The 17,743-nt window shown below is 36.1% G+C and overlaps 1 protein-coding gene across 1 annotated transcript; it reads right to left on the bottom strand.

Annotated features, from left to right (window-relative positions):
- Positions 1-461: 461 nt before the first annotated feature.
- LOC128986976 (E3 ubiquitin-protein ligase parkin-like) lies at positions 462-17,408 on the bottom strand. Its single transcript, XM_054407614.1, has 7 exons — positions 16,939-17,408; positions 13,759-14,112; positions 12,572-12,711; positions 11,505-11,841; positions 9,962-10,078; positions 9,605-9,689; positions 462-943 (listed from the first exon to the last, which is right to left on the bottom strand). Exons 1-7 carry the CDS (start codon positions 17,188-17,190, stop codon positions 840-842), a joined length of 1,389 nt encoding a protein of 462 aa, XP_054263589.1. The 5' UTR covers positions 17,191-17,408; the 3' UTR covers positions 462-839.
- Positions 17,409-17,743: the final 335 nt, after the last annotated feature.

The raw sequence follows: 17,743 nt of genomic DNA on the forward strand, positions 1-17,743 counted from the left end.
AATTCAGTTGTAAGGTATATACTATATCACTTGTATAATATCACCAATATTATTGATAAAGTGATCAATACAAAATAAAAATACCATGAAACATTGTTATTGTTATGTAGCGCAAATACAATAATGATTGAAATATTAACAAAAGTACTGAGCACTAATATAGTTTTATAATCAATAAAATTTCCAAATATAAACTAATTTCCCTGTAAAAAAATTAAAATAAAGGAAAATACTAAGTTGTCCATAATTTATTAGAAAACATCTAGGATTCAAGAAAATACAAAACCCTTTATTGAATTAAGAAAAAAATTGAAAATGTATATATTTTAATTAGTATATTAATTATTAGTTTAAAAAATAAAGAGAAAACATGTCTTTTAGATTGGAACATACTGGTAATCAACTAGTACCATGCACATTACACCAAGAAAAAAACTCTAAAATAGTAATGACAATAAAAATCAAACACAAAATCCATGTTGGTCTTGAACAAACATCTTTTGACAACTTAAATTATTGTTTCAATTATTGTATTCATTTATTATTTTACTATACTTCAATATTGTATTAAACACTTATGAAGTAAATAAAGTAGATTGGCCATTCCAACAATTCAAACTCTGTAAAAAAACTGAAACTCCAGAAAACTGATTGCCTATTAAGACTCAAATTATATGTGAACATAGTTAATTATAAATACAAAATGTGTATTCACACTCGAAAAAATTGGACTAGCTTAATGACTAACGAACATTAAATATTCCTAAAACTTCTTTGTGAGTAGAAACCATTGTACGTAAGGCACCATTGTTAAAGAGGACTATTGTTGGAGTCGAAGTTTAACCGAACCAATGAGCTCCCATACAATCCCGAGTCCATTCAGTCTGACAGACCCAACACCAGTGGAAGTTGCATCTGGTGCAGACCATGTGCATACAGCCCCCTGGGTCATACAAGAATACATTAGAGCTCTGTATTGCCATTGATCCAGCCTACTAGATTTAGGAGGGTCTCCAAGACAGAGATTTTTTTTAAATTCGGGTCAGCTAAAAATCACCTATTCAGATATTGGGACAAAGAACAGGTTTATTAGAAAGTAGTGATTATTAACATATTTTAATACGTCAATATTTTTACACAATAGTGTATGTATATATAGTCTCCCGCAATGGTGTTACAATTGTAAACAACTTCTGCGGTCACGGAATAATTCGGGAATACCTCCCGCTATTTTTCAAATTGAACAGCCTTGACACCTTTAATATTCAATTACAGATGAAATCTACTTACCTAGGTATGCCAGAAGGTATCAAGCGTAATGTTTTATTTCATGCTGTAGGCCTACACGTTTTGAACCCAATACAGCTCATCTTCAACAGCATTTATACAATATATACAATAAATCCCAACGAGCAATGTTTGTTGATTATTTACAAGCTCTTATATACACACAGAAATAAACATTATGCGCATCGTTTTGCCTGTGTTTACAAATTTTTTGTAAGCAGGGGTGGAGCTATCAAACAGCTGGAATTAGAAACCGCGAGTCAGCTAATTCTGTGATGTCACTCTCCAGTGTTCCTAAGTAGGCCATGAAAACCGTCTCTTTTGATAGTTCCATGTTTGCGTACAAAATAATTGTAACAAATATCGGCCAAACGATACGCATAATGTTTATCTTTGTTTGAACATAAGCGTTTGTAAATACTCAACAAACATCGCTCAATGGGATTTATTTCAAATCCTCTATAAATATAAATGTTTCTGAAGATGAGCTGTGATAGGCTCGAAATATGTACAGCATGAAATATAACTACTTTTGACACCTTCTGGCATACCTACATAAGTAGATTTTCATATATAATTTAATATCTTCCGTGATCATGGAACCAAAAAAACTAGGGATAGACGGGTCCCGAAATTTCGGGAATTTTTCGGGAAAAAAATATTCCCGATTATCGGGACGGGATAACATTTGACTCGGGAATTTTTCGGGACGGGATTTGGTCCGATCGGCGGCGATTTTGCCGCTTCGCGAGTGTCGATGACGCCGCTATTGCGAGCGATATGTCCGCGAACGCAGGAGACAAAGTCATGACGACGATCGCGCCGTGACCGCGATTCATGGACCGACGATCGCGCTATGACGGCGGAGTCATACTGACGATCACGCCGTGACCGCGAGTCATACCGACAATCACGCCGTGTCCTTGGAGTCATACCGACAATCACGCCATGACCGCGAGTCATGCCGTCGATCACCCTGTGACCGCGGGTCATACCGACGATCGCGCTGTGACCGCGGAGTCATACCGACAATCACGCCGTGACCGCGGAGTCATACCGACGATTGCGCCATGACCGCGAGTCATACCGACTATCACCCCGTGACCGCGGAGTCATACCGACGATCGCGCCGTGATCACAAGTCATACCGACGATCATGCCGTGACCGCGGAGTCATAGGCCTACTGACAATCACGCCGTGACCGCGGAGTTATACCGGGATCGCGCCATGACCGCGAGTCATGCCGACGATCACCCCGTGACTGCGGAGTCATACCGACGATCACGACATGACCGCGGAGTCATACCGATGATCGTGCCGTGACCGTGAGCTATACCGACGATCATGCCGTGACCGCGAGTCATACCGAGGATTACCTCGTGACCGCCATAATTTTGACGATCGCACCGTGACCGCGAGTCACAAGTTTCTATAGGTACCTGTAAATTGTTACCCATTTTAGCGAATTTCCCTATAGGGAAGTAGCTATTACCGTAGGTGGCACGGTAAGACCTAGACCCGGGACCGATTCACTTTTTCATTTTGATGTCCCCAGAGGCCAAAAACACCATTCGTTCAAATTTGTATATGTATATATTAGAGATGGTCAAGTCTCGAAATTTTGGGAAATTTTAAATCTCGTTACACGAGACGAGATTTCTTTTTGGCCGAGATTTTTATCGAGACGAGAATAATAATAATAAAAAAAAAAAAAAAATTAAAAACGCCTGCAGAAAGTCAATGCAATACCCGCAATACATATAAGACATAAGACATAAGACATAAGATATTTATTGCCGTTGATCATTTTTACATGAGATGGGCATGGTCAACATAAATATATACAGTCAATAACATCAAATAATATCAATAATATCGATAATAATCATCAATAATATCTAAATATATTTAAATTAAAACTGAAGTTGCAACTCCAGCCTAGTACCCAAACAACAGCTTCATAAACATTAAATTAATAAAATTGGTTAACTTCATCCAAACAAACAAAAGTTAATGCTTATCATTAATTTGAAAACTTAAAATATATTATCTATTTTGGTGGCCATAAACTCATTAATAGTAAAGAATGGATTGTCTAGAAGCCATTGATACAACTTGATTTTGAAGCCTTTAAGAGGAGTGGTGTGAGCATTATCGGGAAGCTTATTAAAAATTTTTACACAATTTACCATGTAAGAATTTCCAAACTTTGTTAACCTATGTTGCGGGATTTCAAGTTTGTTTTTATTCCTGGTATTGTGATTGTGTACCTCACGGATAATAAAAAAAGAATTTAGATTTGTTTTTGTGAATATTAATACATGATAAATATACAAGTTAATAATTGTAGGAATCTTCAATTGTTTGAAAAGACATCTACTATGATCTCCAGGCCTGGCTTGACAAATGGTTCTAATTAATTTTTTTTTGAAGAATCAGGGCATCTGAGACATTTGCAGAGTGTCCCCAAAGTATGAGACCATAAGCAATATGAGACTGAAAGAGTCCGAAATAGGCAGTCCTCAGATAGTCAGTAGAGATTATGGAGCTCAGTTTCCAAAACAAACAATTGACCCTTGAGAGTTTTTTACACAAATTTACAACATGGTCATTCCATGTGAGCTTTGAGTCTATGTGAATTCCCAGCAGTTTTACAGATTGATTTAGATCGATGATTGATTTTGATTGATAGTTTTGATTTTGTGAAAAGACTGAGCAAAATATTCTGAGTTTTAGTCTCATTACACAGCAGTTTGTTAGCTGAGAACCATTCATGTGCTTGGTTTTGAGCTGAGGTTATTCTGGCCTCCAAGAGGTCAAGGTTTTTACTACAAGTAAAAAACGTGGAATCATCTGCATAGATAATAGAATTTACACCTACATTTTTGGGAAGATCATTTATTATTACAATAAAGAGAAATGGTCCGAGAACTGAGCCCTGCGGCACTCCCAAGGAGACATCACACAATGATGAGTGAGCACCCATAATATTTACATATTGCTTACGGTTCATTAAGTATGATTCAATTAATTTCAAGGAGTCGCCAGAAACACCATAAAAGTTAAGTTTAGTAAGGATATTGATAGGCGGTACACAATCAAATGCCTTAGTTAAATCTAATAGGGATAGGAAGGCTGATTCTTTATTTTCAAAGGCATGTAGTGCTTTACTGACAATTTTCATTACTGCAGAAATCGTAGAATGTCGGGTCTAAAACCAAATTGGGACTCAGAAAATAGTCTGTTTATTTCAAAATAGTTGCTAAGTTGATTGTACATAACTGTTTCAAATAATTTTGAAAAAATTGGAATAACGGATATAGGACGATAATTTTGTGGAAGATTTCTGTCTCCTTTCTTATAAACCGGTGTAATTTTAGACAATTTTAACATATTTGAAAAATAGCCAGATTCTAAACATCTACTTATTATATAAGCAAGTGGTTCCTTAATTATATTTATTGTCTGTTTCAGTAAATAGTTGGATATCCAATAAAAATCAGTGCTTTTTGAATTTGATAGGCTTGAAACAATTTTCGAAACTTCAACCAGATTTACACTTGTCCAGTGAAAGGAGTTAGGAGCTATAGGTCTTGTTCCCATTAAATCACAGATACTGACATTAGTGTCAGGAATGCCTTTCACCAGTTCATTGACAGACTCTATAAAGTATTGATTTACACACTCAGGGTCAAGAGGGATGACTTTGGTGGAACTTTTGCAGCTTTCTTGAGATATGACCTCCCAAGCAGCTTTGCATTTGTTTCTTGCACTATCAATGTATTTCTCACAAGCTATTTTTTTAGTTAGTTTTAAGTTTTTTCTATAATTTCTTTTACATGTGAGATAAGCGTTATGAGCCAATTGGGTCTGCTCAGAGCCACTCCTTGACAAATCTTTGTAAATATGAAATAAAGTCAGCATTTTGTCTCTTTCAACTCTTAACTCATTGGTATACCAGTTAACTTTGTGTTTACTAGATGTAGGTTAGCTTTTTTTACATTTTAATAATGGTGAACAAAAATGCCAAAGGTCTACATATCTCTTAAAGAAGCTATCAAACAGTGTATTAACATTTATCTTGCCGTTTTTGTGCTCTTCGACCATACTCCACTTCTCTTTTATTAATTCATTAGTAAATAGCTGGATAACATTATTATTCTGTGATCGGTAATAAGAAGTTTGTTGTGATGTTTTACAGTTTTTATTGGTATATGAAATATTAGATTTTAAAGTGAAAAGGAGTGGAGTATGGTCCGCAAAGTGACCCTCAGCTGAGGTAACTTCATACAGATCTTGGGAGAAGTTAACTAAAATGTTGTCCAAACAGGCATTGTTTCTGGTGGGTGAGGAATAAGTACAGTATAAATTAATTGATCTTAATAAGTTCAAAAACAAAATTGAGTTGTTGTTATCAGTTGTTATCATTTCTATGTTAAAATCTCCGCAGACGATAACTTTGGTCCCCCTCGATAAAACCTTCTTCACGGCTAATTCAAGTTTCTCAAAAAATATATCTATGTTGCCACGAGGTGACCTGTACAATGATACAACATACAAATTGTCTTTAATTATTTTAACACAGCTAATTTCTATGTCTATTTCTGAACTAAATTTACTCATATCAAATTTACAGAATTCAATCCCCTCTCTAACAAAAATTCCTGCACCTCCGTTCTTGAAATTTTTTCTAATAAAAAACTACCGGGAACGAAACCATGTGGTGTAAAAACCTGTAATTCCTCAGAAGTAAGCTAATGTTCTGAGAGACATATTATGTCTATTTTATTTTCCTCACAGAAGCTTTCAAGTTCAAGTAACTTATTTCTCAAACATTGAATATTTACCTGAAGAAGATTTAATCGAGTAGGAGTATACAATTGCCCAGAAGCTACACTATGATATTGACTTGAGACCGTTTTTCTAAAAAACTATGACTTAAGCTACTATCTTTACCCTTGGTTGCCCGATCATCTTCATTGCCACTCACTTTCACACTAGATTGACTTTTTTCACCACTAATGACACCAAATGACGGGTCAGACTCCGGAGTAACTGGTAGGTGAAGGCTCCCGTGGTCAGTGGTGGTACTCATAGAGAGGCGAAGAGGGACGTCTGATGTCGGCATCTGCTCTCTGCTCACTGGATTAATCAGCGGTGGGTGATGTGGACTCACTGGTGAAGAGCGGCTAACAACATCTGCATAAGTTTGTTCTCCTGGTGCTATTGGTGTTAGTGGTTGCTTCCCTCTGGAGATAAGAAAAGGTCTCCAAGCACCTCTCCATTTCCTTTATGAAGGTGTTGTGATCCAGGCCGTTCCGCAAAACACGTGCTGATCTTTGGTTGTATGCAACAATTTTAATCTGGGCCTTAGTCTCCACTTGGAATTTGATGACATTTTTTATAAAATGTTCTACTTTTACTCTATCCCTTATACAGCCCATGGGAGAGCAGTAGAGATATTTGTAGCCCTTTCTTTTAAAATCATTGCAGAACTGTCCAAAAGCCCTGTCATAATCATTTAGGTTGGGCTTCCCCCAGTAATCCAGCTTTGTTATCAAGCTGTACACTCCAGCTCCATCTTTGACCTGCTGGTATGCCAGATGGTCAGACACACAGTTCCATAGAGTGGGTTTGCCAAATTCCCGTGCGAATGTAACAGCTACCCCAGCTGTCATATGCCTATCGTTCCCAAAGTCACCAGATATTGTGTGAGAGAATGCGACCTCTTTGTTGTTACAGTGGTCGTTGATGACCCTGGTCACGTCTTGTTCAGTAATCGTGATCTTTTTTCCACACCCAGGATTTACTGTTTGGGTGACATGTTTAATGGCTGTTGGGTCATTTTCTGTTTGGGTAGCCTGACATTTGGTTTGAATTATATCCAGTATCATGTTTGCCACTTTTCTTTTCCCATTTTTGTTTATATGGTAGCCATGTCGAGTGTGATTGAACTTTTCCAATAGATATAGATCTAGCAGGTTGACATCTTTGTTCTTGTAGACTAAAGCCCGGATATTGTTATTAATTTCCGCAATGATCTGGTGGTGGTAGTGGCTATTGTGAAGGTCATACCGATATGGTAGGGTGGTTAAAATCAGATTAGTATTTTTACATTTTTCTATCAGACTTGTTAAACAGTTAATGATTTTGTTTGATATAGCAGCCTTATCATCAATAGAATGATGCGCCTTCACATTATTACACCCTGCCCTCAGAAGTATCCAGTCAGTCTCCTTATAGTTTTTCAAGATGGCTGCATTCAGGGAAGAGCTCAGGACATCCTCCAAATGAGCTCCTGGCATTGTACAGCCAAAGGTATCAAATTTTCCCTGAGCCACCAAGTCAATACAATGCACTAGACCTCGGCCTTGGCTATCAGAAATTATTGCCAGGCGAGAGGTTTGGTTTGCCGCCTTGATTTTCTTAGCCTGACCCTTTGTCGTTATGCATTTCTTCTTACTAGGCTGTAAGGGATTCGGCTTATTTGTGGATTTGTGGATTGTACAGGAGCGTGTTGTAGTTGCGTTTCCTTTGCGAAGGCGTTCTTATTTAATTAATTCTTTAAATGTAAATATTACTTTAATTATTTTAATAATATTACTTTAATAACATTTGAGAAGTTTTGTTAAGTGTAAGCAGTGTGAGGAATGTTTTATTACTATAAAAAGTCAAAACAAGTAACTATTTTATACAAATTAATATTGCTTTTATTTTATGATTTATTTTATTTTAGGATAAGTTGAACTCTATCCTAACTGATATCACTTTGTTTCCTAATCGTAGGCATTTTTAATAAGTTAGGCGTGATTAATATAAAAAATTTATGCTGATGTTTTTAATAAAAGATTGTAAATATTCTTGCCTATTATCATTATTTTTGTATTTAAACAGTCATCTAACAATGTTACAAAATCAGGTAAAAATTTTGAACGTGCATTTCCCGTTGTGTATGAGAAGGAATATCCCGTCTCGATCTCGTCTCGAAATTTTATGAGAAATAAAAAATCTCGTCTCGTCTCGTACTAAAAATCCAATCTCGTCCATCCCTAGTATATATATATATATATATATAGACTTATATATATATACGTCCGTGAACGCGATAACTTGAGTAATTTTTGTCCGATTTTGATGAAATTTGGTTTAAAGGTGTAAAGCGGGATAAACTTGAATGAGTTCGCGAACCAGCACTATCGGACCATGGGAACGGGGCTTTACGGGGGGTTTTATGGGGGGTTTTATGGGGTAAAAATTGGGTTTTCTCACTTTTCTCAAAACACAAAATTTCAAGATTTCTCTTTAGACCTTTTTAAAGAGCATAAAAAAACAAATAATTTAGTATATAAAAGTATTTTGTTCGATTATTAGTAACGGAGAAAATTAAAAAAATTGTAAATTTAAAATTCCCATGTTATTCTCATGGAGAATGTTGTCAAATGTTGTAGTTTGCTTGTTTATGGATGTATTTTGATCAAACTTGGCAAATTTATTTATTTTGTACTAAGCTATAAATATTTTACTCAAAAACACACTTTATTAGTTTCCTTGTAGCAGCAAACCTAGGTACTCGTTAAACCTAATGTTATTAAAATATATTTAACTGAAAATCAATTCATACAAATGGAAATTCTCTTAGTTGGCAGGTTTGCTGCGGCGGGGGTATTTTGGTTTTTATAGATCAGTGCCACAAACGGTAAACATTGATTTCGTATGCCTTTTTTGGTAACTGCAATACTCAAGACTTTCTTTTTATGCACAGAAAAAAATCCCGTCCCGTCCCGTCCCGAAAATCGGGAAGGAAATTAAAATCCCGTCCCGTCCCGAACTAAAAATTCAATCCCGTCTATCCCTAAAAAAAAACAATGAGCATCTCTCGCCATCACGCAGAAAAGTCATTTTTTGATTGTGTATCTTCTGCGTATCAACTGTTTTCTACTTTCACAAAAAAAAAAATCTAGCTGTTTGTAGGGAGCTTTGATCAATAATTTTACCCGAGCTTGGACAAAAAATTGTTTGTTAGCCAAATTGATCCCTCGCCAACTAAAAAATATCAGGGACTCGCAGACTCCTTATCAGGAAACAGAAATAGGCAACTTAGTATAGGCTGGCCTACCCTTATCTTAGCCTACACAAGACCAACAGAGCAGGCAGGTTACCTCCTTCTATAGTATTTAAGTTCCCTAAGGCAGGTAGCCTTCCCGCCAACTGGCTTTGTCTAAATGCAGCATAACTGTTTCCTTTTGTAATTTTGCTGGTATACTTTAAACTGCAGCTAATATATCATATAATAATTAGTGATATATTTATACATACCGTCACGTTCTGTAGCTGTTCTACATTCAGGACAAGGTTTGGTCATCACTCTTATGGTCACTCTACTGGCTTCATCCCATCTTGCCTACATAACAAACAGAACCAATATTGATGATTAGTTGAATAACAAATTAAATTGATGTCTTTTGGTAGTTCCCTTACATATTTAGCCAATTTATAAGATTTGTTAATCCTTTCATTATTATATCAAAATTGTAAATGACCGGCACTCATGCAATTAGTAAACAGCATTAAAATGAGATCAAACATTAACTTTTTTTATTTAAACCCTGTATATATTGGTAATTAAAATGTAGATTTAGGTTAATGTAATGATACTGTTATTTATGTACTCACAGCTCCAGCCCTGTGCGGATCAACAGAGTAACCGCTGCTGCCAACCGCAGCTGTTTGCTCTCTTGAGTCACAGTCTCCGTTGTGGTAACCTTGCAGACACAATCGACAGAACACAAACTGCAAGGACACACAGGTGTATTAATCAGTTTGTAACCTTTTCTTTGTATCAGCTTTTTTGAAGGGTTGGAGAATTTGCAAAACTAAAGAGAGGCAGGTCAATGTTAATACATTCAAGGGTGCGCTCTACCTCAGATCGGAAATTTCAGCTCGGGCTTCAATAGCTATGTTGCGCCATTGAACAGTGCCGCAAAAAGCGCTTGCAGACGTTTAGGTCCTCTCAAATTACTCAGTTAACTTTTAAATTTTTTTCATCTGAAGAATGTTCCTTACTCATTAGATTCATATTTATAACTCTATTGTTTTAATTTTCTTTTAACAATTCATTTTTATGTTTAAAATGCTAAAGAAAAAAGTGTTTTTCGACGTATTTACCAGTCATTTCCCACTTAAAAAACTACTATTACCAAAAAAATTAAAACGATACAAGCCTACAAAAATAAGAAATGAATAAATTAACAATAACATATTTTCAATCGGGTAAGAACTAAGCCGACAGTGACAAGATCCTAAACCCTTGCATTAATGACAAGTCAGGTAGAGCGCACCCTTAATTCGGTTCTGTAAAGAGAGATCCTATTTCGTTTCAAGTGTTAATATTTATTAAATTTCTCCCATAGGAAGAAAACTGTTACTGTATGTGGCACGGTGTCTGGTTAAAGCGATAACATGACCGATTGTACTATGATTTTGCGAACTAACTAGATCGGGCATTGGTGTTAAAGGTTTATTTTATGTGTACGATGATCATATTTATTTGTAAAAATGTTACCCCTAACAGTGATGAAATATGCCCAATTTTCATTACAGTCATTGTATGGAGCTTAAAATAAACAGTTAATTGATTGTTGTACGATATTCAGTAACTAAAGTGCTTAACACAATACATTGAACCCCAAATTATCCTTATGGAGAACAATTATTTTAATTGTTGCAGTTTGCTTGGATATGAGGATGTTTGGATAACATTTGGAAAATTCATTTAGCTACTTCATAAACTAATAAGTTTTAATAAAAAAAAAACAAGTCATTAGGCTGCCTTCACTGTAGCAGCAAACCTTAGTAGTCATTAAACCTAATGTCATTAGGGAATAAATCTGACATTTTTTAAGGGAATATTTTGGTAAAAAGCCAATCAGGCAAATGAAAATTTGCTTAGTCTACAGATTTGATGCGGTTGGGGTATTTCTTTGTAGGTTTGGGTTAATTCACATGAGTAATCTATATCTTTCAGCACACCAATCCAATCTGTGTTCTTGGTGGAATGTTATCAAAATCAAAATGATGTACCTGTATGCTTATAATTTTTACCATAGCTCTACATGTTGTTTTCTTTAGAAACTTTTCCTAATGCAGCCACTGCTCAGACTAGAAGTAAGATTAATCTTCATGGAACTAACATTAGAGTTAGGCAGGTAATACTCACACCACAACCGTTCACACAAGTTATCCGTATACAGTCAGGGTCAGCCAAGATGCCAGCGCCACATCCAGGCTGAGGACACAGCACTCCGCCCGCCTTGAGCACAAACTCCTCTGCTCCGAACCTCTGATACTGTGCGTACTGTTCTTGCGTGAGGAGGCGGAAGTGATGACACTCTGCGATGAGAGAGTCTGGACATCCCGCAGGACAAGGCAGCGTGTAGCCTAACTGCTCATCACTCACAAACTGTCGCTCTCGTAGTCTCGTTACGCAGTACTGGCGGAAACACTCCAAACAGGTCACGTGACTCGCCTCACACGGGAACACCAGCACTGGGTCACTACACATTGAAATACGGTTTTAAAATGTTAAAGTGAATGTTTCAGACATTTTATAATAATTACAAAAGGTACAAAAAAGGTTGGAAAAGTTTCGGATTCGAGATTTGATTACAGAGTTTCGAGGTTCAAAAGTTTCTAGAAGATTTTGGCAGTTTTATTTTTGAAACTGCTGGATTTTTTTGTCATTCTTATTGTTTTTAACACAGTTTCCACACAAGCTGGTAGCAATAGAGCAAACAGACCACCACTAACAGTAATGAAACAAGTACGGTAAATTGTATTCTGAACTTCCCCCAGGTTCCTACCCATGCAATGAAACCAAATGCAAGACCTGTGGCATCAACATTCCTGCGGAAACCTTCACCAGCACATCGTACAACAAAGAGTACAAAATAAAAGACCACATAACATGCAATAGCGAAAACCTGATCTACCAGCTACAATGCAAACTCTGTCAAGCTCAATATATAGGCCTAACCACCCAAACTCTTAGGAAAAGGATGAATGGACATAGACACTTCAAAAGGCATATTCAAGTCATACTATAACTGGGTACAATCATTGACTTATACACAGAATAGACTTCCCATGTGTGCCACCTACGGTAATAGCTACTTCCCTATAGGGAAATTAGCTAAAACGCAAATTGTTATAACTTAATTGAAAATTCCTCTGGTATAAACTCACAACACTTAACAAAAAAATGACTGTCAAAGCCTAGTTTCTTACCTGACATCAGTGCAAGCCAGACAAGGTACCTCACGCAGGTTAGCCCTGATAAGGTATAAGGGAACTGCTTGGTCCTTCTCTCCCTGGCTCGTGTGCTCACTACATTTGAAGTAAAACTCTGCCCAACCAACTGCTCCATCCTGTAATTTGTTCTAGTTTAATTTCCATGTAACTAGAATACTCTCAAAATAGTAAATTAAGGAACATGAGTGCTTCCCTACCAACCCGCCTAAACAACAGGAGCTCAGTATGAACTCAGGCTCGGTCAAGGGAGGGCGATATTTCGTGCGCTGGGAGAAATATTCTTCTCAGTTTGCATTGTGCAATCCATTGTATGTAGCATCTAACGTCTTGTCATTTTTACATGTGTGTAGGAGACAAAGTGTGTGTTTTTCTTGTACTGTACAGTTACTGTTAAAGTCCATTAAAATGATTTTGGCACAATAAGCCTTATAGTAAATTAGAAGGTAAGGAAATTGTAATCCTATAGTAAATTAGTTATTTGAAGTACTGTAGTAATAAAAAATAAGGTGAATTAGTGAAGAACTTTACCAGTGATCATGAGACACTGGAAATCTCCCTCCCCCCTGCAAAGTGGATACTTCGTCAGTAGTGGTGATTGGTTAAAATGTTTATTTATTCTTTTTTGTTGATGAATTATGTGTTCTGTAAGCGCTTGCTATCTGATATTTAGTAAACTAACTGTTTGTTACCCTTGGGTTTCACCCTGTTTGACTTCATAAGTATAAATAAAACTATTGATTGGTTAAGTTACAAGCTGAAATAAACAAAACAAAATACAGTAATAAAAACAAATAATCACACCTGATTTTAATGAGGTAATAAATTGAAAGAATACAAATAAGTACAGCTGAGGTATTTTTTTAACATTAGGTATATGGAAAGTTCCCTTTAGAAAGGAATAACGACCTTAATTAAAGGGCAATCTATGAAATAGTGGATAGTTTTGCTCAAGGTTTCTCGTCATGACGAACATTTTAAGTAGGCTACCTATATGGTTTATGGGGGTGTGACTTGTAGTTTTCTCAAAAGTTCAAGGGTTAGAATTTATATATGGATTTCATAAATAATGTTAGATCTGCCTAAAAACTTTGCATTTAAGCATATTTTAATAGCAGTCAAAATGCCAATCATAAACTGACGTGACGCTGTAAGTAAATACTCACTGGGCATGCTTCCTCCTCGCAATGGCCAGATATCTTGTGAGGCTTGAGCACATCTTCCCAACACCTTGGGTCACTGTCCACTGTGAAGGCTCCACTCTTGCAAGATGAACATCTCACTCTCAGCTTACCCTCTCTCACTCCTCCACACGGAGAGGCACAATACACATAGAAGTGAACTCTCTTCCGCTCAACCACCGCCTCTTCCTCTGTTAGTGGTGCATCCTCAGCTTCTGTTATATTTGCAAGTTGTAAATCTTTAAGGGCTTCATTCAATGGCTTTGTTGCCGGAGAGGATGAAGTTCTTCGTTTTGTTTTCACAGCATGAAGAATACTTTGTTCGCCCAAATCACAATCCTGCATGAATAAAGTTATGAAAAATGTGATACACTATTTAAGTTAAATAACTTGCACACTAACTTATATTCTGTTTCAATAAGACATAAAAGGAAAAGAGAAAAAATCTCAATACCTTATCCTTAGGGCCAACGGTATAAAATAATATTTATTAAGTAACATTAGCCTAATAGTAAAAAAAATTCAATCATGTATTTTTTTTATAGTCTTGTTGTCAACTCGGCACTGGTCCATCGCTTACTTCGTTGTGTAAACTTATCGATGTCTTTATCCGTTAGTAGTAGGCTAACCTATGTCAATCTTTAGGGGTGACCCGGGGCAATTCTGGCAGCCAGACGTGAACCTTAACTTTAACTGCTTGTACCGCGGTGAACATATTTTTCATTTTATTTTGACAATTACCATAGTAATTCTATGTTATTCCTCTAGTGTTTTCATATATTTAGACAACAATCTCAAACTACCCTTAAGGGGGTTTGAGGTTTTTTTTTTGGAGTGTCAGATGCCAGAATTGCCCCAACCTTGGGGCAATTATAGCAATACCTTATATTTTCCTTATTGTTTAAATTGCTCTGACATTGGGGCAATCATGGCATAGGCCTAATTTAGCTGTTTAAGATGGTGTTTTAATTTTTGTTCTATCTCTATTTATAAGGAAGTTGTGAATAAACCGGTAAGACAGTACAAGCGTACAAGGGCCTTAACCTCAAAACTTCTAGCAACAATAAACAATAAAAATAATCAGGCTGCCATAGAGTAATCTAAGCAAAAGGTGTTTACAAAGCCATCCAAATGAACTGAAATGAAACATATTACACATAACACACGTTGTTATACAATTTATTCTTTAATTTATACATTATTTGTATAAAGATATATAGCTGCCATAATTGCCCCGGGTTCTTTGCCACAATTGCCCCATAGCATATGAAAATGGGGCAATTATAGCACCCATTTAAATTTAAATATCTTAAAGGGATAACTGCTATTACTATTTTTGTTCATGAAGTTTTAAGTCTGAACAATTATCTTTGAGTATAAAAAAAAAAATATATAAAATTCATAGGGGAAAAAAAATTAGCCGTGTGCGATGTTTCGATATCCTCGGGCTGTGGAAGAAAGTACTTTTTTAATCGCTAATAAAAAATTCTGCAAACATTTTATTTTTACAAAAATGCTTTCCTATATATAGGAGGTATATGCTGAAATAACAAATATTGCTTCACTGATCTGTAAAGCTGAAATTTAAAAAAAATATAGGCCATTGCTATAATTGCCCCGTGCCAGAATTGCCCCGGGTCACCCTATCCAAGATATAAAACACAACAAATGGTTAGGCAGCTATGATAAACACACACCAGCTAGAGGATTAGTTCAACTAACGCATCGAGACCTATAGAAATTTATGTAAAAAAAAATGCTGAAAATTTTACGGAAAAAATTACCCAACAGGAACAGCATATTTAGGGGCTATTCCATAAGACCTACAACTAACATCCAAGTCGATAAAATAAACCATACATGTGTAACAAGCCATTTAAAGTGTCTATAATAATGGATGTTTGTGTCAACAATAGTTGATGTCAATCCTGTGAGTTCAGACCATACGTCAACTAGATGACGCCAGGCTGTGGCAAAAATCCTTACGTCAACCATAGTTGACACTGGTCTGTGGTGAAAATTTTTTTAACTTGTCGTTAGTGAACGTGTTAAAGAAGAAATAAATAAAGCTCGGCCTCATGTGCAGTATGGTATACTTACAAATATAAAAGTCGGAGTAGCTCTCCAAGTCACCATAGGAGTAAACACTAAACAGTGTTGACCACAGACAGGTAGAGTACCGGTAGGCTATGAGTTAATTAATCACAGTAACTTACTTATTCGATTATGGACACAAGTTGAAGTAGAATTAAGTACACCTAAGTTACATTTTATTCAAATACATTGCATACTCGACTTGTCAGAATCAGATGCGTTCTATTTTTATTTGGTTAGATAAGCTAGGCCTAATTTTTAAGTGGTAAAAAAAATTCTTATTGAGAGTGGAAAAAAATGAAGTAAGTTAAGTTTAGGTATTAATATCTGAAAGACGTTAAGACTTCCACTGTCACATTAACTAGTCATAACAATTTGGTCTACATTGTTAGAACGATTTATCCATAACTTAAAGAATGGGCTAAATTCCTTTAACTTAGGCTACCGGTACACTAATAATGTGTAATGTTCCGAATGACAAGTTTCGACCCTATCAGTGTGGCTAGATTTAACACAGAGGATACACGTCCGGTAACCGGACGTGGATTAGACGTCCGGCAGTGACGTCACCGGGTTGATAAGGCCCGGAACGCCATTACCACAACGATACGATGTACAGTCTTTGGTGTTCGTGGTGTAGTTTATAGAGTGCTCGGCTGATATGCAAGAGGTCCCTCCCTGGTTCAACTCCGATTGGTACCTTTAACTTTTTGACAAGGATTTTGCTTTGAATGCCATTTCTTCTTAACTGGACATCTTTTGTTAGAATTTTTTGCATTTAACTTAGGCCTATAATGTTATTTTATGAACAGCATTTAACCTTTGATCAATTTTTTTTATCATCAACAAGTTTGGTTGGTTACTTTAGGTTCCTAACTGCCGGGCGCCTAACCGGACCCGTATCCTCTGCGTAGATTTAAACAACCAGTGTTTCCTAACGTTAGATGTTTCACCTGAAAAGGGGATTTCAGACTAGGCCTGTGGGTAGGATCAAAACTTGAACCAGCTAAGTTGACACAAAATTAAATCATTGTTAGGAAAAACCTTTATTCTGTATTTTAGCATTGTTACCTCAATGATTATTGAATCTTCAAGTTCTTTCCCAGCAAATATTATCTTTAACTCATCAGGAGGCAAACCTAATTTAGGAGCAATTACTTCTTTGACGTTCTTGACATCCCATTTAGGATCTAATGATACTGACAAAGTCTTCCCTGTGTTCGATTTCACATAAATGTTCAAAGTATTGGATAGCGTCTTTTGACTAAACCAAAGAACCTGAAGCATTGCTTGTATCAGTTGCACAATGTACTCCAGAAACATCTAAAAGGTTTGGTTCACGTCACTAGGAGGTATAAAACAAATGGGAACAACTTCAATCATTTAAGATAAATGTATATATTATCAAATTAAACATTAAAGAGCAAAATGACAGTTGTTAAGTAGCCTACGTTACACAAAAATACTACAAACAAGGCCTAGGCCTACTTGAATTGAATCAGGAGTTCCAGCTCCAGCGCTCCAGCAGTTCAGTGTTCAGTGTTCAGTTCAAGAAGTGAGGTTATGTTATGGTGTTTTTGTACCAGGCTGAAGATCGGTGGGGCACACGGGAGGGATTAAGGCTAACATATCTTGTAGTGTCAGCGTTCGCCGCTAGAACTGCTAAGTTGAAATAATTTAAATTATTTTTTTTTTAGTTATAAAATTAACGTTTTAATTATAAAATATTGTTTTAAAATTATAAAATAAATTTTTAATTTTTAAAATTAAACTGTCATAACATAACCTAACCAACCAGACTTGCTGATAATATAAAAACTATATAAGATAAAAATCTAATTAATAATTACTTATAATTTTTAATTAATTATAAAAT

This window comes from Macrosteles quadrilineatus, unplaced genomic scaffold (genome assembly GCF_028750875.1).
Source record: "Macrosteles quadrilineatus isolate MER2022 unplaced genomic scaffold, UCM_ALF_1.0 Scaffold_2__2_contigs__length_208266976, whole genome shotgun sequence".
Lineage (NCBI taxonomy): Eukaryota > Metazoa > Arthropoda > Insecta > Hemiptera > Cicadellidae > Macrosteles > Macrosteles quadrilineatus.